Below are 21,123 nucleotides of genomic sequence, written 5' to 3'. Positions count from 1 at the left end.
TCTCTATCTCTGTTGAATAAATAAATAAAATCTTTAAAAAAAAAAAAATGTTTGGAGCACCCAATATGGGAGACATTATGGTAGGTGCTGACTATAGTTAACAGAATATAGTTTTCACCCTAGTGGAACTTGCAGTATACCTGAAAAGACATGTGAAAAATAAGCTTAGGATTTCTCAACTAACTCCTAAATCTCCCTAGTTGTTTCACATTTGACAAGATCTTGATTTAATTTTCATTATTTCTTTCTGGCAAATTCCTTCTTGATCTTCCAGACCCATCTGGGCCACCCCCTTTTGTGTCACCATACCTGATATCTACCTCATTTCCATTATTATGATGCACGGATGTTTGTGTTTTCTTCCCCTAGTAGACTAGTAATCTTCTTGAAAAACTTGGTCTAATCTAGTGTGGGGCCCATGCAGGACATTTAAGTGGAGGTTTTCAATAAATGTTTAACATAAACTTTAATAACAGAACTTTATCTGTGGAATCTACAACTAGGAGAATTTATTGGATATGAAAGTGCCAAGGATTAACCAATCACTAGAATAAAGCAGCTCATGATATCTGTGTCCTTTTAAAAATGGCACTGTATATGGACATAACACCACACTGGCTTTCATTTAGTACTTTTGTTTTATTCAAATGCCAAAACATAAGTTTCAAGATACAAATTGTAGTTATACTCTGATTTAAAAACATCAATTATGCTTTGTTAACAACTTCCAAAACCAAATATAAGTTGTGACTAAAATGTCTCCCAGTCCATTTCTGGAGGATTACCCTTAATATATTTAGTAGCTACTCCAATTTTCACTCTACAAAAAGGAAAACGATGATGCTATAAGAGAAAGATAATGAACAGTTATAATATGGAAGACTTCCTGAGAAGTACTTTAACCATTAATAGAGACTAAGAAGGATACTTGTTTCTGTTCCATTTTATAGCAACCAGGCTTAAACACTCTGCAAAAGTACATTTCTGGTCCTACCCAGCCATAAATAGATATCTCAAATCTCTTATTACATCACAGAAAGCCAAATTTTTCATCAAAACGATTTAGAATTTGCTAACAGCTTAAAGTTTTTTCCCTAAGAAAAAGGGGGTAAAAGGAAAACTCAAGAATCTATAAACCAAATAATGAAAACAAATATTTAAATGTACTCTGATTTAAACAATTTCAATGAGGTTGAACTGAACGCATAGTGCGGAAAGTTGCATCATTATTCAGCTTAAAAGGTACCCAAATATTTTAATATTTATAAAATCAAATGAAATAACTTTCATTGTTAAGCCCCTCCAAATTTCCCCCACTGTTTAGTTTTATTATATAATGGAGGTTAATAACTTATATTTTAGTGTGAACACATTCATTTCTGCTGATAGCAAAGCATAGATTTTCTTCAATGTTCTACGAAACCAAGGAATTACACAAATATCCAGTACCAAAATAGAAAACAAAACTAGCTAAGCACTTTAGTTAAGTGCACAATATTAGGCTAGTTTAGCTCATGGCTGTTACTATGACTGATGCTGCACGATACTTTTAGAATTAGATGGTGCTTTCCTGAAGTTAGGCAGACTTCAACTCCATCTGCCACACTCATCATACATACTAAAATGGATCAAAGATAGAAAATAAATCGGACAAGTCAGCAAGGGAACGGCCTTTTCTACAGTACAGATTGGGAAGTTGGTATCATGCATTAGCAGATAAGACTAAGAACATAGCTAAATAAATCAGCAAAATATGGTTCTTCAGGGTACTTTTTCCATGAAATTTTTAACTACTTGGAGACTACCTATTCCAATTTTTAAGATGAGTAAAATTCCAATATTTTCAGGTAACAGATATGGGTAGAAAAAGGTTAAACTAAAAAATGGTATCCCCATCTTTAATTTTAAAGAATTTATTTTCCCATTTGTAGAGTAACATTATTGTAAAATCCACGGTTATTGCAACACCTGCATTGCTTAAAGGAACTCCTAAGAATCTTGTTAAAGCATATTTTTAAAAAACTCAACCAAAATAATGTACATTTTATCTCTGAACATTGTATCATTGAAGTCCACATAATGTCCTCTGTATAAATCAATGTGATGTTACGTAACATACATGATCTGATTTTTATCCTAAAAGCTTCTGACCATGTATGATATCCAAGATAGATCCAATGCTTTTAATGTCAGACTGTAGAGACAGTTACGATCATAAACAAAAGAAGGAAAAGTTTTATATACAGAAGCCTGACAGTTTAGCTGTTTGCTGCATCTGCTTGACGAGGCCATCCTTCTTCTTCAACTCCAGAGTCATACTCTTCTTCGGAGGATTCTTTCGTTGGAGCCCTATCATAAAAAGCCATTAGATTTTTTGTTTTTGTTTTTTTTTTAAATAAAAATTAGGGGGAAACATGATCTCTAGACTCAAAATAATAATTTAATCCACCTAGCTAGAAAAAACACCCCAAAAAGGAAAATATTAAGAGCACTTTTAATATTCATATTGCTTAGTGGTGAAATACAGGAAACATTAAGCCTGCATAACCAAGAGTTGTGAGTAATTTTCCCAATACTTTCCCTAACAAATTTATTACTGAAATAAATTAACAAAGGCTTCAACTGCGAAGTCTTAAGAAATCCATTTCTTCACCAAAAAAGTAGAATCTATTATTTCAACTCAAATGCTTGACATTTAGCATATATTTGGAGTCAAGAAGTCAATAACTTCTGACCAAATCTGACTTGACTCAAATTAGTCAAAATTATAATTAGACCACTATAATTTCTTCACATATTGTCATTAACCAATAAAAGATTATGTCTCTGAATAACTAATCAATCAACTACCTCCTAAAGTTATCTCAGAAGGTAAGCAAACATAAAACATAATATACCTTATGACTTAGTTAAAACAGAAATTTCTGGTATGTAACATTATTGTCAAACACTGTATAATAAATATTCATTGACTAGATCAGGGGTCAGTAAACTACAGCCTGCTGGCCAAATAAAGCCCATCACCTGTTTTTTTAAATAAAGATTTAATGGAACACAGACATGCTCATTCATTTATGATTATCTATGGCTGCTACTGTGCTCTGATGGCAATGGTACGTAGCCGCAATACAGATTGTATGGCCCTCAAGTATTCCCCTAGCCCTTTACAAGAAACTCTGCTGACCCCTGGGATAAATAAATGAAGCAATGAAAGACATGTCGAATCTGTCAACCGACATGATACAGCCGAGAAAGAATTCTATTAAAGAGCTGAAACAAGTCATTCATAAATGACAGAATTAGGAGCAAAGTTCATTTAAATCTCTTCATTTGGATGACTTTATGTCTCTTTTGATACTTCTTCCTTAGGGGAAGGCTAATTTTGAAGATCAATATTCAAAGACTCACAAAATACTATTATTTTATTTTATAAACCAAAATTAGAACATCTTTTCTACAGAAAATTTATGAGATTACTGCATCCTGTGAATATAAGGACACTTATATTTTTGTGACAGACCAATAAACCACAGCAATAAACAGCTGATCTTAAGTTTTTAGATTTGTTCAAGCTTGACAATACACTTTACCGGATATATCCTGGTTCCTTTTTCCCTTCTACTACTTCTTTGTCAACCTCCACACATACAATATCAGAATTAGGAACTTCAAACATTGGTTCTAGTAACAGCTTTTCCTAAAGAGATAAAAAGTAATGCATTATAAGGAAAACTGAGGTTACATACAAAATAGTTAACATTCTATAGGCCACCAATCAAATTCATTAACTCAACAAATATTATTGAACCCCTATTTTGTACCAAGAACTGAAGGTTGGAAAAAATCAATATAAAAAGCTTTCATATTCTTCATATTAAAGCAGCTGTTAACTAAATTCAGAGAGAATTCATTCTATAAGGGAAAGCTATTTATCTGTAGCTCTGTCTACTTAGGCCACCATGCACATATAGTAAGACCATACTTCTGGATTCAGGTGTTACTCAGAATTCTTGGTATATTCTATTACCAAAGAGTTCAAATGGTAATCCTTACTTTGAAAATGATTTAATCCTAAGCCATCTCTACCAAACTCTTCAATTTTGAACTATGACTTCAAACAAGCATTTGTTTCAGCAGGGCTGCAGATCTTAAGGAAAATACTGGTTGGGTACATAAAATTTCTTTTAAAAGGTTAACAATATGACCCAGTCTTGTAGTTTGTATGCTTATAAATCTGTCTTTAATCAGTAACACCTGAAGTCTAGGACTTCATTAGAGAGTATAATCTCAAACTGACTGTGATAAATGGGTAGTTCCAATCAAAAAGTCCTACTGAGATGAGAGAAGTAATAATTGACAATGAAATCCTTAAAAGAGAACAGGAACAAGTGATTGCTCTGGGAGCACTTAGGAAAGCAGTAACCCACTGTACAGCCAGACCTGGAAAGTAGGGAAGAGAACACTACAAAGAAGAAAGTAGGTGATGGCTGAAAATAGGCTGGGTCTCTAGAATTTGTAACAAAACAAAAAACGGGGAGTTCACAGGGTGCCTGGGTGGCTCAGTCAGTTAAGTGTCCAACTCAGATTTCAGCTCGTGAGATTGAGCTCTACATCAGGATCCACACTGGGTGTGGGCCTGCTTAAGATTCTCTCCCCCGGGGCGCCTGGGTGGCACAGCGGTTGAGCGTCTGCCTTCGGCTCAGGGCGTGATCCCGGCGCTATGGGATCGAGCCCCACATCAGGCTCCTCCGCTATGAGCCTGCTTCCTCTCCCACTCCCCCTGCTTGTGTTCCCTCTCTCGCTGGCTGTCTCTATCTCTGTCGAATAAATAAATAAAATCTTAAAAAAAAAAAAAAAGATTCTCTCCTCCTCCCCTTTTGCCCCTCCCCTGCTGCTCACTCTCAAGGAAGGAAGGAAGGAAGGAAGGAAGGAGAAGAAAGAATAGTGAGTTCTTATCATAGTGTAGAATTTAAGGGTAAAAAATATCATGATATCTGCAATTTAATTTCAAACAGACAAGAATAAGGATTTCAATGGGTCTTAGAACATGCTTTGGGGAGGTTAGTCAAAAGGCCTGAGTAAAATTTTCTGAATTTTCCTTCCCAGAATCCTGATTTTATTTCATTAATGGTATTGTGTCCTTTGTTGCAAATGCTTACTTACTTACTTATTTATTTATTGGAGGGGAGAAAGAGGAGGAGGGGAGGGAGAGGGAAAGAGAAAATCTTAAGCAGGCAACCTGAGATCATGACCTGAGCCAAAATCTAGAGTCAGACGCTTAACCAACTGAGCCACCTAGATGCCCCTGTTGCAATCACTTTACAGTTCCTTTTTTATAATAAAGAAAAATATAATCTATGGAGAAAAAAAAAATCACAAGAAACAGGGTCAGGCCAGTTCTCTAGATATATTTCCAAAGAAATAACATGGGGGCTTAATGTTTGCAAAACCACGATCGAGAAAATAATCTAGTTTTTGTATAACGCCAACTCACCATTATGGACCGAAGACCTCGTGCACCTGTTTTTCGTTCTAGTGCCAATCTGGCTATAGCTTTCAAAGCATCCTCAGTAACATTCAGTTCACACTACAAATACATAAAAAGAAATGAGAACTTAGATAATACTTGATTATATTTTCCTAATATAACCACATAGCATCTGATTTATTAACTGTTACTAACTACCATCATTCCTAGTCTCTGTAGAACAAAAAGGTACTAATGCCCTAACTTTACAGATGAAGAAGTAAGGTCGAGCAGATTAAGTACACTGATTCACTAATACTTAGAAACCCAGGATCGGGATCTTCCTGTCTTGACTCACCCTATACCCTTTCAGACTAAAGCATTTTTTGACCTTCACTTTCTTCCTAGAAAACACTCATCACTCATTTGCGTGTTACTTACCCTCTCATCCTAAAGAACGAAGGCAAAACTTCAGACAGATCTCTCTAAATTACCACAAATTTCAAAACAGTGTTCAAATTACTGATACTTTATTAAGATACTAAAAAACATCAAAATACTTTGGAACATCAGACTTCACAAGATCTTGGTATTAAGCAAATTTTGGTTATTAATTTCCACTTCCAAAAAATGTAAAATTTAAGCAAGGTTATTATCTCTCGTGGTCTTGCCTCCAAGCACTTGTTCTGTCAATTAGCCTATGAGAAGTAACAGTGTTTTGAATCACAAGTTTGTCATTAGTCCTTGAAGAGGTTTTCTAGATGAACATGGACTTTCTAGGACTTTATTCAAAATTTATTGGGCCCCTACTGTGTATGGTGCTAGGGGAACAGCAATGTGGGGGCATTAAACAAAGCAAGCGGACCAATGAAGGATTTAAGGAGAAGAGTAAAATAACTAGCTTTGTGTTTATTCCTTCACCAGATATTTATTAAGAACTTAAAATCTATTTGCTGGGCACTATGTTCAATAAAATAAAAATGACCCATTCTGGAAGTAAAATGGAAGATAATGGTATTTTGATGGTGGTGGTCAGAAACAGACTTGAGACAGGGAAACCTTTTAGGAGCCAAATGCATGGGTCAAGGCGATTAAGGAGCTTTATTAATTAAAAATAAAAATAGTAAAATAAAACAAAATAAATTTTTAAAAGGAGCTTAATTAAGTAAAACAAAAATAGTAAAATAAAAAAGTAAAATTTAAAAAGTAAAAATAAAAAATAAAGTAAAAAAAATAATCATTCATTAAAGAATGATAAAGGAGCTTGAAGTAGTGGTAGTGGAATGAAGAGAATGAAACTAGTATTTAGAAACACTAAGTTCATAAAACCCAAAATACATGCTATGTGACCAGATGTGTCAGCTTGTGGGATTGGATGTCTAGGTGCAGAGAAGTAGATGTGGACGGTGACAGAACTTAAGACAAAAGTATATAAAAGTATACACAGTATGTTGCAGCAAAAGCATTTAAAATTTTAAGGCTGAAAGGACAATCCTATGTGTTTGACTTAAGGGACTGAAAGAAGGCTACTGGCATAATTTCTCTCTACATATAGCCTTGGGCTTCAACTTCAATGATGATTTTAATTAGGAAAAAAATAAAGCCAACTCCTAAATGTCTACTATAACACAATCTGCCTTCCGTGATTCCTGGATCCATACTTAGTGAGGAACAGGCTGGTATTCCAGATAAGCAGGACTGCTTTTGCTTTTCGTTAAGCTAATATATGCACAGTTTCAATAGCAAAAACCCACAAATTAACTAAGTATGAAAAATAAAAATCTAACCTTATCCATGCTGAACAAGGCCTGGTACTGAGGAATAACAGCATTACGTGGCTCAGTTAGTATTTGTACAAGTGTTTTCTCATCTAGGCTATGCAAAGGAACTACCACAGGCAACCGTCCCACAAACTCAGGAATCATGCCAAATTCAATGAGATCTCTGGCTTCCACATGACGTAATAATCGATCTTTTTCTTCAATGTCTTGGTGAGTATTTGATTCTCCACTTCGGTTGGCAAGGTCTGCAGCAGCTGCAGCCCTTCTGCCTTTTCCCAGATTAGATGGTGTTCCAAATCCAAGATACTACCGACAAAAGACAGATATTAAAAATAGCAGAATGAAGTTGCATTGTATTAAGTACTTTGCATACATGTCTCATGTGAGCTTTGCAATAGATGAGAGTTCTATCATCATTCACATTTTACAAATGAAGAAAATGAGCTTCGAAAGGTTAAATACCTTAATCAAGTTCCCCTTGCTGTAAGTGGTAAAGTCAGGATTTGAATTCAGGCCTATCTGCCTTTAGAACTGAGAATTAAACACCATTTAATAACTAACTCTCAAAGAATGAATTCTAGTAAAAGTAGATTGGTAAAAACTATGAAGGGAGGTCCCTTAGAACTCAGATGATGATGCTATAGGGTTTTTCTGAACCTCTAGACTAGCCTGGTTTCTAAAATATATAAGAACTGTTAAAACGGAGACAGTAATTATTTTGTAACCAAAATTAATTTTGTAACATTATAAATAGTAGTAGTGCCTATGGAACAAGCAGCCTTATAAGGAAATTATGCACGAGTGTCTTAAGTCACTGCTAAGCATTCTATTAAAATCACGATTTGAGGTTGCACACATCAACCTATGAGTTAGAATAATTCTTATTTTATTAAAAAACATATAAGAATGACATTAAACACAAATGCTAACTTTGCTGCAAGAGTCGGTATCAGGGAGCCTGACTGAGTCAGCTGGTGGAGCATGCAACTCTTGGTCTTAGGATTGTGAGTTGGAGGCCCACACTGAATGTAGCGATTACTTTAAAAAATAAAATAAAATCTTAAAGCACACACACACCCACACACCCATTGTTTAAAAAAAAAGGCTGGATGGGGCGCCTGGGTGGCGCAGTCGTTAAGCATCTGCCTTCGGCTCAGGGCGTGATCCCAGCATTCTGGGATCGAGCCCCGCATCAGGCTCCTCCATTGGGAGCCTGCTTCTTCCTCTCCCACTCCCCTGCTGTGTTCCCTCTCTCTCGATGGCTGTCTCTCTGTCAAATAAATAAATAAAACCTTAAAAAAAAAAAAAAAAGGCTGGGCATCTAAGGTGTATGGATCTTGCTTTAGTCAGTATAAAAGAACTATACCCTAGGCAACTGTCAGAAAGTTTAATTTTGACATGTCATACAGCTTTTGTCAAAAAGAAGCTCATGGTTGTGAGAAAATAGCCTAAGTTAAAAATTCATTCCTCTGGTTCTCTAAGCTGTATACATGGATAGTATATCAGAAAGAAAGATACCTTCCATTCAATAATTTAAGCATTTATTATATATATAAGGATATATAATTTTAAAATATATTTATTTTTGTAATATATAAAAATATTTACAAAGCATTATTATAAAACACTGCAAACACAAACCTGAAGACAGCCATTACCCTAAAGGGGCTTATTTAGAGTGAGAAGCTATGAAGGAATTCAAGTATCATAGGTGCAATGAAGGATAACCGTCCAGGAAATTGTAGCAGTAGAAAGGAGGGAAAGAGGCACATACTGGGGAAGGAGGGTGGGAGGTGATCAAGAAAGCTTCAACAAGTCTTAAAAGATGAACATAGATTTGCCAACTGGATTGAGGTAGGGGAGGGCATGAGCAAAGGCAAGAGGAATAAAACTTAGGAGCACAAGCAGTCTGATACGGTTGGAACACAGGTGTATTATTTAATATTGTACCCTTGGCTTCCAACAAGGGCTGAAGGAAGAAAAAAAAACCAGCCACATGGACGTATTTAATTCTCTATAAAATCACTGTTGAAGACTCTCTTACATCTCTCTCTTTTCCATAAAGATCGATATGACAAACTCTTTTTTAATCTGTCTCTCCTGAAGACCTCATACGCTTCCCCTTTAAGGTAGTAAGAACTAGAGCCCATGATTTCTCCCTACTTTTCATTAAGAAGTTCAAATGACCTAGGACCTAAACCTGCCTTCTATGTGTTTGATCTCTTTTTCAACATTACTTTTAATTGTTCTTTTCTACATGTTCCTAGCTTCAAATTCTTTTTGAAAGCACTAATTTTAAGTAGGTTATCAAACATGGTCCTTGTCTTTGGTTACAGAATTTTTTAAAGTAAACTCTACACCCAACATGGGACTCAAACTCTTGATCCCCAGATCAAAAGTTGCATGCTCTAGAACGGAGCCAGCCAAGCACCCCCAGAACTTTGAATATAAAGTTATCTCCCTCCCTCCCTCTCTCACATACAAAGAAATAATTTCTTCTTTCTAATTTGTTAGGCTAATTCATGCAGAATTTCAAAAGCAAGAATAACATAAATTAACTAATATGAAAAATTAAAATCTAACTTTATCCATGCTGAGTAAGGCCTGGTACTAAGGAATAACAGCATTACGTGGCTCAGTCAGTATTCATACAAGAGTTTTCTTATCTAGGCTATCCAAAGGAACTACCACAGGCAACCATCCCATTAGCACTATTATTTTTTTACTGCTAATAAACTGCTATTTAAACTAGTGGGTGCAAAGCCAAAGAGACTTGAAGCAAACAATGTAGCAGAGTTGATCTATGATATATTCATCCAGACAGAATGTTATGTTATATAATCAAAATCATTTGTAGCTAGCTATTATGTAAAACACAAAAACATGGAAAATACTGGTGTGTTTTGGGCTTCTTGACACTATGTTGACATTACATTTTATCGTAATCAACAAATAAGTATTGGGCATGTACCTTGCAGATATGAAGAAATAAGTGCCAGTGAAAATCAAGGCCATTTAAGTTAAAATCAAGTCTGTTTAAAAAACATCCATAAAGCTAAGTGGGATCACAACCCTTCCCCCAAGCCCCAAACTGGCTCCCTCGTTTTGTGAATGTCAGAGGTGATCTCCGATAAGACTCTTGGGCGGAGGCAATGGAGACAAGCTCTTTACTGGGCTCCAGTGAATTGAGCAAAAGGCCTGAACAGAAATTTTACTGATGTGATGCAGCTACCTCAAATTATAAAAGAAGTCCTCAGATAAAATATAAAATCAAAATAAGTTAAACTTTAAAAATGCTCTTTAAATAGATGATCTTTAGAAATCTTTCAATTTACTATTCTGAAATTAAAAAACAAAAAAACTAGGAATACATTTCTGGTATGATCTAGAAAACCTAACTCTTAAAAATCCACAGCTGGCAGCCAGCAGGTATGAGAACAGAAACTATCCTCTATAACTTCAAATATGCTCTACCCTATAACCCTTCAGAAAAACTCACCTTTTCATTTTTCCTCCTGCTGATGATTCTGTCTAAGCCATTGAAAGCACCAGATGCAACAAAAAGGATGTTTGTTGTATCAACTTGTACTGTTTCTCCACGTAACTTGCGGGAATTCTTTTCTGGAACATTAACTATCGTGCCTTCTAGTAGTTTTAATAACCCCTAAATAAAGAACAAATAATTTACAGCATCATTGTATAACTGTATTATTTATTATACTTTAGAAAATGGGATTCAAAGGGGAAAATAATATGTGGTTATGGTCAATGAGCATAATTAAAACTCCCACATTTCTACAACTAACATGAAAATCTAATGTACTATCATAGTAATAATTTGTAAATTTATTTGGAATTGTTACAGACTCCTGATGTACTCAGGAAACAGTCAACGTGAAAGGTTGCTTTTGATGATAAAGACATAATTCTGACCTAAAGATAGAATTATGACTCTGTAAGATGGCAGCCAACCATGGCGGGAACATTCAAAATTTGACAACAGTTGATGTGTTTTTCATATAAATTACAATTCTATTCTATTCCTGTCTTAAACTCTGAGACTAACTATATTTTGAGATACTTTTATAAAAAAATTATCTAGCACATTTTATAAGTGTGACCTCTCTATGTCTTGATCAAAATAAAAACGAAAGCGATTTTCCTTACCCTGTACTTCATGTCATAATTAGTTACCGATAAAAAGTCAAGTTGGCCAATAGATCATTAAGACTTGAATTATGATTTTACATAGAATGAAACACGATTTTATATATTTTATCCTATTATCTAAGTGAAAAGAATAAGATAACATGTACATACTTCATTTATGTTTAGTTAGACCCAGAACTCTCAAGAGTCTTCTAGAAATGTTTAACTGGGCCTCTAAAGAATAAAATCAACAAAAATCAAATTTCATTTTTTCTATCCTTTCAAATATTTTTAATTTCCTAAGAAAGGTAATTTGGTACTTAAAATCACCAACAGCTTTCTCTTAGGATCTGAACTACTTTAAAATGGTATGTGGAGTTTGGGATGGAAGAAATAAACAAAATAGAATCTAATTGAATGTGAAACCAAACGTACAATATTTGGGAGGTTGATGTATTCCCTTCCTTTTAGTGGGCTTGAACAAAATATTCAACTGCTTACTTGCTGAACGCCTTCTCCACCTACATCCCGTAACTGATGAATGCCTGGCACACTGCCAATCTTATCTACTTCATCCAGAAAGACAATTCCTATAATTTAAGGAGGATTCTATTTATAATATGAAAAAGATATATACACAAGATAACCTCAGTTTTAAAAGACTAGGTAGCTAGAGAGCAAGGTTATTCAATCTTTCACACTTAACATATACAAAGCTTAATTTCATAAAAATACACTGCTGTCTCTCCCATTCATAATTTTGTGTAAATTCTTCATAATCCATTTTATAGAGTATCACTTGGTTATGATAACCAATTCTCTCTGACATTATTTATCTACCCCACTAATGTTTTCAGGTTCTTTATTCTAGGAACCTGAGATAGAGGTATAGTGGGGAAGCATGAGGTGTATGCAGTGCTGGTACTAGCAAAACTTTAGTTTACTCTTTCCCATCTATACTCTTGTCTTAAAGGATTTGAACAGGCAGTTGTCAAGCTCTTCATGTAAACAAGGACAGAGGATAGATGGGGAAAGGAGAAATGCACAATCTATGATATCCTGGAGGTCAACAAACTAATCTGTTTCCAGATTCTTCGTGCACTCTCCCACCCTTGTCCTTGACCCCTCTCCTACCCCACCCCAGGATTAGGAGTCTAGAGGGGAGTCAGAACAAAAAAAACAACGATAGCATTAAGGATCTAACTGAATAGTAATTTGGCCTGTTTTCACCCTAGTAGCCATCATACAACAATAAGGAAAAGCAAACTGTGGCCTTTAGTATGCTAGAAAATGTTTAACATAGCTATCATTATACAATTACAGAATTTTACTCCTTGACTCAAAACAAGAATTATATTTCTTAATATTAGACTGCTTCCCCAATAGACCACATCTGGGGACAGACAAGCTATACTGAAAACATACCTTGCTGTGCTTTTTCTACATTATAATTGGCATCTTGGAGCAGTTTGGCAATCACAGATTCAATATCTTCACCTACATATCCAGCCTGAGTCAAAGTTGTACAGTCACAGATAGCAAAAGGGACATCAAGGCATTTAGCTAGAGTTTGTGCCAGCAGAGTTTTACCTACAAATAGAAACAGCAACTAAAAGTTTACTAAAGATATGTTGATATACAATTTCTCTACAAAAATGTAAGATAAACTAAATCTGAATAGTATATAATAAAAAATTATTTGTACATCTTTACTATTATTTAGATTTAATGGTATGTTATTTTTATTACTCTCATTAAGACGTTAGGGATTGGTGTCACCTGGGTGGCTCGGTCAGTTGGGCTTCTGACTCTTGATTTTGGCTCGGGTCATGATCTCAGGGTCCCGGCATCTGGACCAAGACCACATCAGGTCCTGCACTCAGTAGGAGTCTTCTTGAATACTTTCTTCCTCTTCCTCACCCTCTTCCCCTCCCCCCCCCATGTACACATGCACGCACTCTCCCTAAAATAAATAAAAGTAAATAAATCTTTAAAAAAATAATAATAAAAAGATGTTAGGGATTGGCCGAAAGGGCAATATCAATTCCTCAAACTCAGCCTGAAGCCTGTGCAGAAATACTGATAAGTATTCCCAAGATTGGCCTCCGATTTTCTTCTCAAGGGCCAAAGTCCCCCAATCACAAGGCAGAGGTTACAGAATCATTCACATTCTATTTTTTTTTAAACGAGTAATTTTTTCAGGAAGTTATTTACCTGACCCAGTTGGTCCAAGCAGCAAAATATTACTCTTTTCAAGTTTTATGTCATCATGGGAAGAATCCAACACTTCACCTCCTCGCTTTTCCTGAGGTATTTGTTGGTTTACCTGTTGCTGCACGGACGCCCCTAAAGCATTACCATGTGGACTGATCCCGGCGATCTGAAGCAATTCTAAAAGAATGCCGAAGACACTATTAGAGCTTCATTTGATTTTACTTGAAAAAATGCCCAACAGAACCCTAAATCTAAGACTAGTCACGTATTTAGAAAAACTTAAATATTTAGGGGCGCCTGGGTGGCACAGCGGTTAAGCGTCTGCCTTCGGCTCAGGGCGTGATCCCGGCGATCTGGGATCGAGTCCCACATCAGGCTCTTCTGCTATGAGCCTGCTTCTTCCTCTCCCACTCCCCCTGCTTGTGTTCCCTCTCTCGCTGGCTGTCTCTATCTCTGTCAAATAAATAAAATCTTTAAAAAAAAAAAAAAAAGAAAAAAGAAAAACTTAAATATTTTGACATTCTGTCTTACCTAAAAAGGAAGAAAACCTCAAATTATCTATTAACAAATGTAAAACATGCAATGATTTTTCAGAGAACCTTAAGAAAAGCAAATGTATTCTTTTCATTCCCCTTATGTAAATCTGTATGAGGAATGCCCTTTCACTTATAGGAAGGCAGTACAAGGGACAGAGAACAGCGCTAGGGGGTCACAAAGCTTTAGCTTTGTTTTTTCCATTGTGTCTAAATAGCTATATGATCTTGGGCAAATCATATAAACTTCGTATTTCTGTTTCCTAACCTATAAAATGACAACAATACCTGTCCTATCAATTTCAAACACATGGTTGGAAGGTAGAAGAATAAAATGCACTTGATTTGGAGGCACCTTAAAAGACAAACAAATATATATAGATTTTTTTAGTACAAATGAAACAGGACTATAGGGAAAGGAAAAAACACTGAACACAGTAACAGAACCAAGATTAGAATGGGGAAAGAGGGAACCTGGGTCCTAGTCTTTTTCTGTCATGGTCTTTTGACCATGTTAAGCAAATCGCTTAACTTTACTGGGTCTGCTTCCTTACTATTAAGTGAAAATACCAAGACAATATATGACTTCTACAGTCTCTTTCACATCTAAAAATGATTCTGTGAGTCTACCAGAGAAATCAAATATGGTAAGACTCCTTGGCTCTACCCGAATTTTTTATTTCATAGGATCTCTAAATGGCTCTTTCCAGTCCCTTTATTAGAGACCCAATGCTTAGCTAGATGGGAGAGATACTGCTGGTAAACTATCAGTTTATCCAATGGGTGCCTAAAAACAAGACAACTTTGTTCTCACTCTCAGCTGAAGGAAAGAATTCCAACAGTCTTTTCAATTATCCAGACTTGTGAATCCATACTGTTCCTGGTTCTCAGCATTTGAGGTATCTGTGTTCATATCCTATTTGTTTATGTTTTCTAGATTTATTTTTAGTTTGTTTCTAATAAATGGGTTAAGAATATCAGTACTTTCGGGACACGTGGGTTGCTCAGTCGGCTGAGTGGCCAACTCTTGATTTCGGCTCAGGTCATCATCTCAGGGTCCTGTGATTGCCCCCCCCCCCCGGGGGGGGGTGTCAGGCTCTGTGCTCAGCAGGGAGTCTGCTTGAGAATTCTCTCCCTCTCCCTCTGCCCCTCCCCCCACTCACGTACATGCTCGCACTCTCAATCTCAAAAAATCTTTAAAAAAAAAAAAAAGAATATCAGTACTTCCCAATGCACTACTATTTTCATCAAACCAAAGGATAAATGTTCAGCAGATAAAACTAGTATTATGGTCCTACTCCATCTGGCTGGTACTTTCAAATTATCCTAGGGTCACAGTTAACATAAACAGTTATTCTGGTCATCAAAAATAGGCATTGAAGGGGCAACTGGGTGGCTCAGCCGATAAAGTGCCCCACTCTTGGTTTTGGCTCAGGTCATGATCTCGCAGTTGTGAGATCAAGCCACGCATGGGGCTCTGCATTCAGCAGAGAGTCTGTTTCAGATTCTCTTTCCCTCTCCCTCCCATTCTCACTCTTTCTCAAATAAATAAATAAATAAAATCTTTTTTTAAGAAATAGGAATTCAATTAACATTTTAAATTGTGCTACATTTGAGGGTTAATTATTAGTGAATAATTCACAATGCTGTGCCTTATTCTGATCCACATCAAGAAAAAAAATGCTGTCTCCTACATGAGTTTGGTTAGTTGTCCCTAGTAAACAAAAATTTCTTTTTTTTTATTTCACCAAAATCTAGTTAGAAATTGTGACAATATAATATAGGGCTTTGGCTTGAGTGTAGGTTGGCCCAATGGGGAAAAAATTATTTAGGTGAATAACTGTAACAAAATTGCAAGAAGCATATTAACTAGAGTGAGTCACAGAATAAATGTATTTAACTTAAACGATGATTTAAGTTAAAAATTTTTTTTAAAGATTTTATTTGAGAGAGAGAGAGACAGAGAGCACACACAAGTGCGGGGAGGGGCAGAGGGAGAGAGAGAAACAGACCTTCCCCCCTCCTAACCCCGCTGAGCAGAGAGCCTGATGCGCAGCTTGATCCCAGGACCCCCGGATTATGACCTGAAGGCAGACGCTTAACCAACTGAGCCACCCAGGCACCCTGATTTAAATTTTTTAAAAAGGAATAATTCAGGAGCACCTGGGTGGCTCAGTCGGTTAAGTGTCTGCCTTCCGCTCGGGTCATGATCCTGTGGTCCTAGGATCAAGCCCCGCATCAGGCTCCCCACTCAGCAGGGAGCCTGCTTCCCCATCTTCTTCTGCCATTACCCCTGCTTGTACTCTCTCTGTCAAATAAATAAAAAGCTTTGAAAAAAACAAAAAGAGGAATAATTTAAATAGTACATGTTTGTCATCCCCCCCCTTTTTAAAGACTTTACTTATTTGACAGACAGAGAGAGAGTGCGCGTGCGTGCAAGAGTGGAGGGAGGGGCAGAGGGAGAAGCAGGTTCCAAGCTGAGCAAAGAGCCCTGATGCAGGACTCAATCTCAGGACCCTGGGATCATGACCTGAGCCAAAGGCAGATGCTTAACCAAGTGAACCACCCAGGCATCCCTGTCATTCCATTTCATGAAAATATGCTCCAGAGTAAACTTAAAATAACTCTCCTGTCCTTTCAGTTAGTCTGTGTCTGCATCTCTCTCAATGCATGAGCAGCTCTCTATAATGTGTGAGCAGACTAGTGTATTGTTAGTTGCATGGAGCTCATCGGCATTGGCCATGTGGCCCTGGACAAATCACTTAAAATTTCCTCACTTTAGTTTTCTTATCTATAAAATGGGTGTGAAAAGAATAGTTTCTGTCTCATAGTTTTAGGAAGATTAAATCAGTTAAAATATGTAAAACACTTAGAACTGTGACAGGCAGAGTTGTAAATGTTATAAAAGAATTTGCTATCAGTATTGCTATTTTCCTAACGCTTAAGTATTTGTATAACGGAGCCCAAATCCAAGCCAATTGTTTCATCTGGTGCTCGACTGAAGAAAAACATGTTCCAATGATGGGAAAAACCTATCAGTCTTACTGAGAGTAGTATATTGATCTCTTACATGTGATTTCTAAAAGAAACTTAAAAGAATATTTTGATTATATATCATTTTGGCCTAATGCCCTAATTTTAGACCTAAAACCCCACACAGGACAAGATGAAACTATACATGAAAATAAATTCTATTTAGGCTTTCAAAGTATTACTTTCCAAGTCAATCAATATATACAATTACAAATTGCTCTTACCTAAGTTCATAAGTGTTACTTGTTAACATTTAAGTTACATTAAATCACTACATATACTTCTTTCAAAATACTCACTACAGATTTTTCTTTACTAATTTATACTAGTTTCACTAGCTATCTGTTCAAATTTATGAAGATAGTATTGACAGCACAATTGATTATATTTTTGGATTAGAAAATATAAAATATACATGGGCTTAAAGTTTATTATTTAGATCTTATATTCTTATATATAATCTAACTCTACTGCATTGTATTTAAAGATTTTATTTATTTATCTGAGTGAGAGAGAGACAGCACGAGAGCAGAGTAAGAGGCAGAGGGAGAAGCAGAATCCCCACTGACCAGGGAGCCCAATGTGGGGCTCAATCCATGACCCGAGCCACAGGCAGACGCTTAACGGACTGAGCCACCCAGGTGCCCCTCTACCATGCATGATATAATCTTACCATGCATAATATAATCATTATTTCCATACAATTTAAGTGTAACTAGAGATAATACAATTTTATTACATGTAATAGCTCTCATGCCAGAGTTGGTAAACTAGTTATGTTCTCGTGGCTCATCCTGCATAAATAGTATACTTCAAACAGTAGATACATATCTTGGTTCAGGGGCGGCTAGGTGGCTCAGTCAAGTAAGTGTTTGACTCTTGATTTTGGCTCAGGTCATGATCTCAGGGTCATGAGATCAACCCCCTCAGCAAGCTCTGTGCTAGGTGCGGAGGCTGCTTGAGATTCTCTCTCCCTCTCCCTCCCTCCCCAGGGTCATTCGCACTCCCTAAATTAATTAATTTTCAAAATAATGTATTTTGGTTCAAAGGTAAATGTGAAAGTACCAGACTTATAAGTGAAAAGTGTTCATAGTGGTTTATCTATTTTTTGTTCGTTATTTTAATTACTGAAACAAAAGGCCATGTGAATCTGTTTATGAACCGTTACCATCTGTGCAGCAACTAAGTAGCCACCTCCAAAGGAATGGGTGCAAGACATCAGAAAAGCCACAATCCTTAGGATATCAGGTCTTTCCACCCCCTCCATCAGACCATGTGAGGCTTATAGGGGCAATCCAGGGCTGGAAACAGTGAGTTGGGGCTTATTTGTAATTTGTAAGGCTATACCAAGTTTCATAAATACCCCAAAAAATCAGTGTTTCTGGCAAATGGAAGCTGAAAGATAACCTGACTCCCTCAAAATTTCTATCACATATAAGCATGCCAATTCTAATTGTATGGGGGGGGGGAGATAAAATAGCAAGCCACAGATATAAAAAAAAATAGAACTCCTGTTAATATGCATGCAGGTCTATATTTATGAAGAAAAAAACTATATATATTTTATTTCTCTGCATTATGCTTTAAGAAATATCACAAAAGAAAAAATAAAATCAAATATCTGAAGTAACCCAACATATACAAACTACACAAACTAGCTATGAAAACTGTTCCAAAGTTATATATACCATGTATCATAAACATGTTCATATAACATACAATATCTTTCTTGGTAATACATGAGCAAATACATGTCTACCATTACTACTGCTGACATACTTCACCGAGGTAAATCTCAAAAGGAAGAATAATTACAGAGGAGGATCTGAGGAGAGGTCGCTTACTTGTAAATCTGTACTCATCCTCTCGTCTTCTTATTTCTAACTCTAAGAAAGAAGATAAAATGACAACATTAAAATATATATTTGTTTAGTTTAGAGGAACAAACAAGGAATATCTCACTTCTTGCCCTCTTCCAAATATACATAAACAATGTGTTCATTATTTTGTAGCTTTTCACAGTATAAAAGAATCTATTTATTACATCCTTTCTATATTTAAAAAACCCAAACATGTTAATGATGGATGCCCAATTGCTAACATTCACATTTGTCAAATACTAAGTTGGTATTTAAAAAAGGGTAGTAATTATTTAAGTCTTCAACAAAAATTTAAACCCATCAGACCATAAATACAACCATCTGCTTTCCCAGTACCTAGAATGGCTTAACTATTGATTTGCTGAGTGAAGGGACCAGAAAAAAAAATTGTTTTGCTTCATCACTAGACAGTGCTATTTGGACTCTATAATATAAACTGAAGATTCCATGTTTTATCATGACTTACACTTTCTAAAAATAAAAAACTGATACTACCACATACCTATTTTATAGTAAGTTCAAAGTGAACAAGTTGTCTTTTTTGAGCCAGTCAGTTGCCAAAAGTAATCAAAAGATATTATAGTTTTATAAATGTAAATATTTAGCAGAATTCCCTCACATTGTAAAAGGATGACTTAAAGAATGTAAAATGATAGATTACAGGGGCACCTGGGTGGCTCAGTCGATTAAGCGTCTGCCTTCAGCTCAGGTCATGATCTCAGAGTCCTGGGATCGAGCCCTGCATCAGGCTCCTTCACCAGCGGGGAGCCTGCTTCTCCCTCGGCCTGCCACTCCCCATGCTTGTGCTCTCTCTCTCTCTAGTGCTCTCTCTCTCTCACTCTCAAATAAACAAAAAATCTTTAAAAAAAGAAAAAAAAGAAAGAAAAAAAAAATGAAATCAGGGGTCCTGGCCACTTAAAAACAAACACACTTTTAAAAATTTGCATTTTACTCTATTCATAGTGGTTTTTTTAAGATTTTATTTATTTATTTGACAGAAAGAATGAGAGAGCACAAGCAGGGGGAACAGCAGAGGGAGAGGGAGAAGCAGGCTCTCCGCCAAACAGGGAGCCTGACGAGGGGCTCAAACCCAGGACCCTGGGATCATGACCTGAGCCGAAGGCAGACGCTTAAGCATCTGACCCACCTAGGCGTCCCTGTTCATAGTATTTTTAAATAATATCTTTCTATTAATATAACACACATTATTATCTACAGTAAACTGAGATTATATAATGTATTGGTATATTAGAATCTACCGTCAAAATATAGGAATTACACAAATCCGCCCTTAACCTTACACTCTGTAGCTGAGACCTAAAAAGCAAAGAATGCTGGATATGTTCTGTGACCATTCTCATCTATCTTCATATATCTCTGATGGAGACACATGATCCGGTCATGAGGAACTAATTGTGGTGAAGTCTGAATTCAAAGACGGTGTCTCAATCTCTACCCCAGTGACTTTCAAACATTTTTCACTGAGACCCTTGATAAGAAATACATTTTACTCTGTCACACAGAACCCATGCACATGTAAATGAAAATAGAAGTTTTATGAAAGAATATATAACTACAAGTTAATGTACTCTGGTATTTTCTATTCATACCTATTAACTTTTTTTAAAAATGCTGTTGGCAATCTACCAAAATGATTTCATGATCCACTAATGAGAAGAGGCCTGCACTTTGAAAAATGCTGTACTATACTAAAAGCATTTTCGGACAAAAGCAAGGGGTTGCAAATAAAGATTACCTCTAAACACAGTAATCTCTATTTTGGTCAGTTATCAAAATACTAACCTCTAGGTGTTAATGACGTCTGCTTCTCAACCTCTGCTTGCTGTCTCAGATTAGCTGGGATATTGTTATATATTCTCTTATAATGATTGTACACAGCAACTGAAAGCACCTTCTTAGCAAATGACTGGCCAACAACATACTTGTCGAGGTAGTTATAAATCTGAAAAATAATTAGTTACGAATAACTTACTATGAGCTATCACACAAAAACACAGACACGTTAAGAAGTTATACACTGAGCATATTTGCTTACAGTTTTAAAT

The 21,123-nt window shown here is 36.1% G+C and overlaps 1 protein-coding gene across 1 annotated transcript in view; it reads right to left on the bottom strand.

Annotated features, from left to right (window-relative positions):
* Positions 1-619: 619 nt before the first annotated feature.
* The window catches only part of CLPX (caseinolytic mitochondrial matrix peptidase chaperone subunit X), a 41,423-nt gene continuing 20,919 nt past the window's right edge, over positions 620-21,123 (bottom strand). Inside the window, exons 5-14 of the mRNA XM_045810608.2 lie at positions 20,861-21,020; positions 19,022-19,063; positions 13,612-13,788; positions 12,823-12,987; positions 11,899-11,987; positions 10,748-10,912; positions 7,255-7,554; positions 5,495-5,587; positions 3,591-3,697; positions 620-2,349 (exon numbers count right to left, since the gene is read on the bottom strand). Of these exons, the coding sequence (XP_045666564.1) occupies positions 2,259-2,349; positions 3,591-3,697; positions 5,495-5,587; positions 7,255-7,554; positions 10,748-10,912; positions 11,899-11,987; positions 12,823-12,987; positions 13,612-13,788; positions 19,022-19,063; positions 20,861-21,020 (1,389 nt within the window). The 3' untranslated portion in view covers positions 620-2,258. The remainder of the gene's footprint in view (positions 2,350-3,590; positions 3,698-5,494; positions 5,588-7,254; positions 7,555-10,747; positions 10,913-11,898; positions 11,988-12,822; positions 12,988-13,611; positions 13,789-19,021; positions 19,064-20,860; positions 21,021-21,123) is intronic.

The sequence above is a fragment of the Ursus americanus genome, chromosome 28, assembly GCF_024610735.1.
Source record: "Ursus americanus isolate L20-20 chromosome 28, mUrsAme1.1.p, whole genome shotgun sequence".
In the NCBI taxonomy this organism is placed as follows: Eukaryota; Metazoa; Chordata; class Mammalia; order Carnivora; family Ursidae; genus Ursus; species Ursus americanus.
The sequence above is the reverse complement of the archived record's forward strand: the minus strand, read 5'-3'. Positions and strand labels throughout refer to the sequence as shown.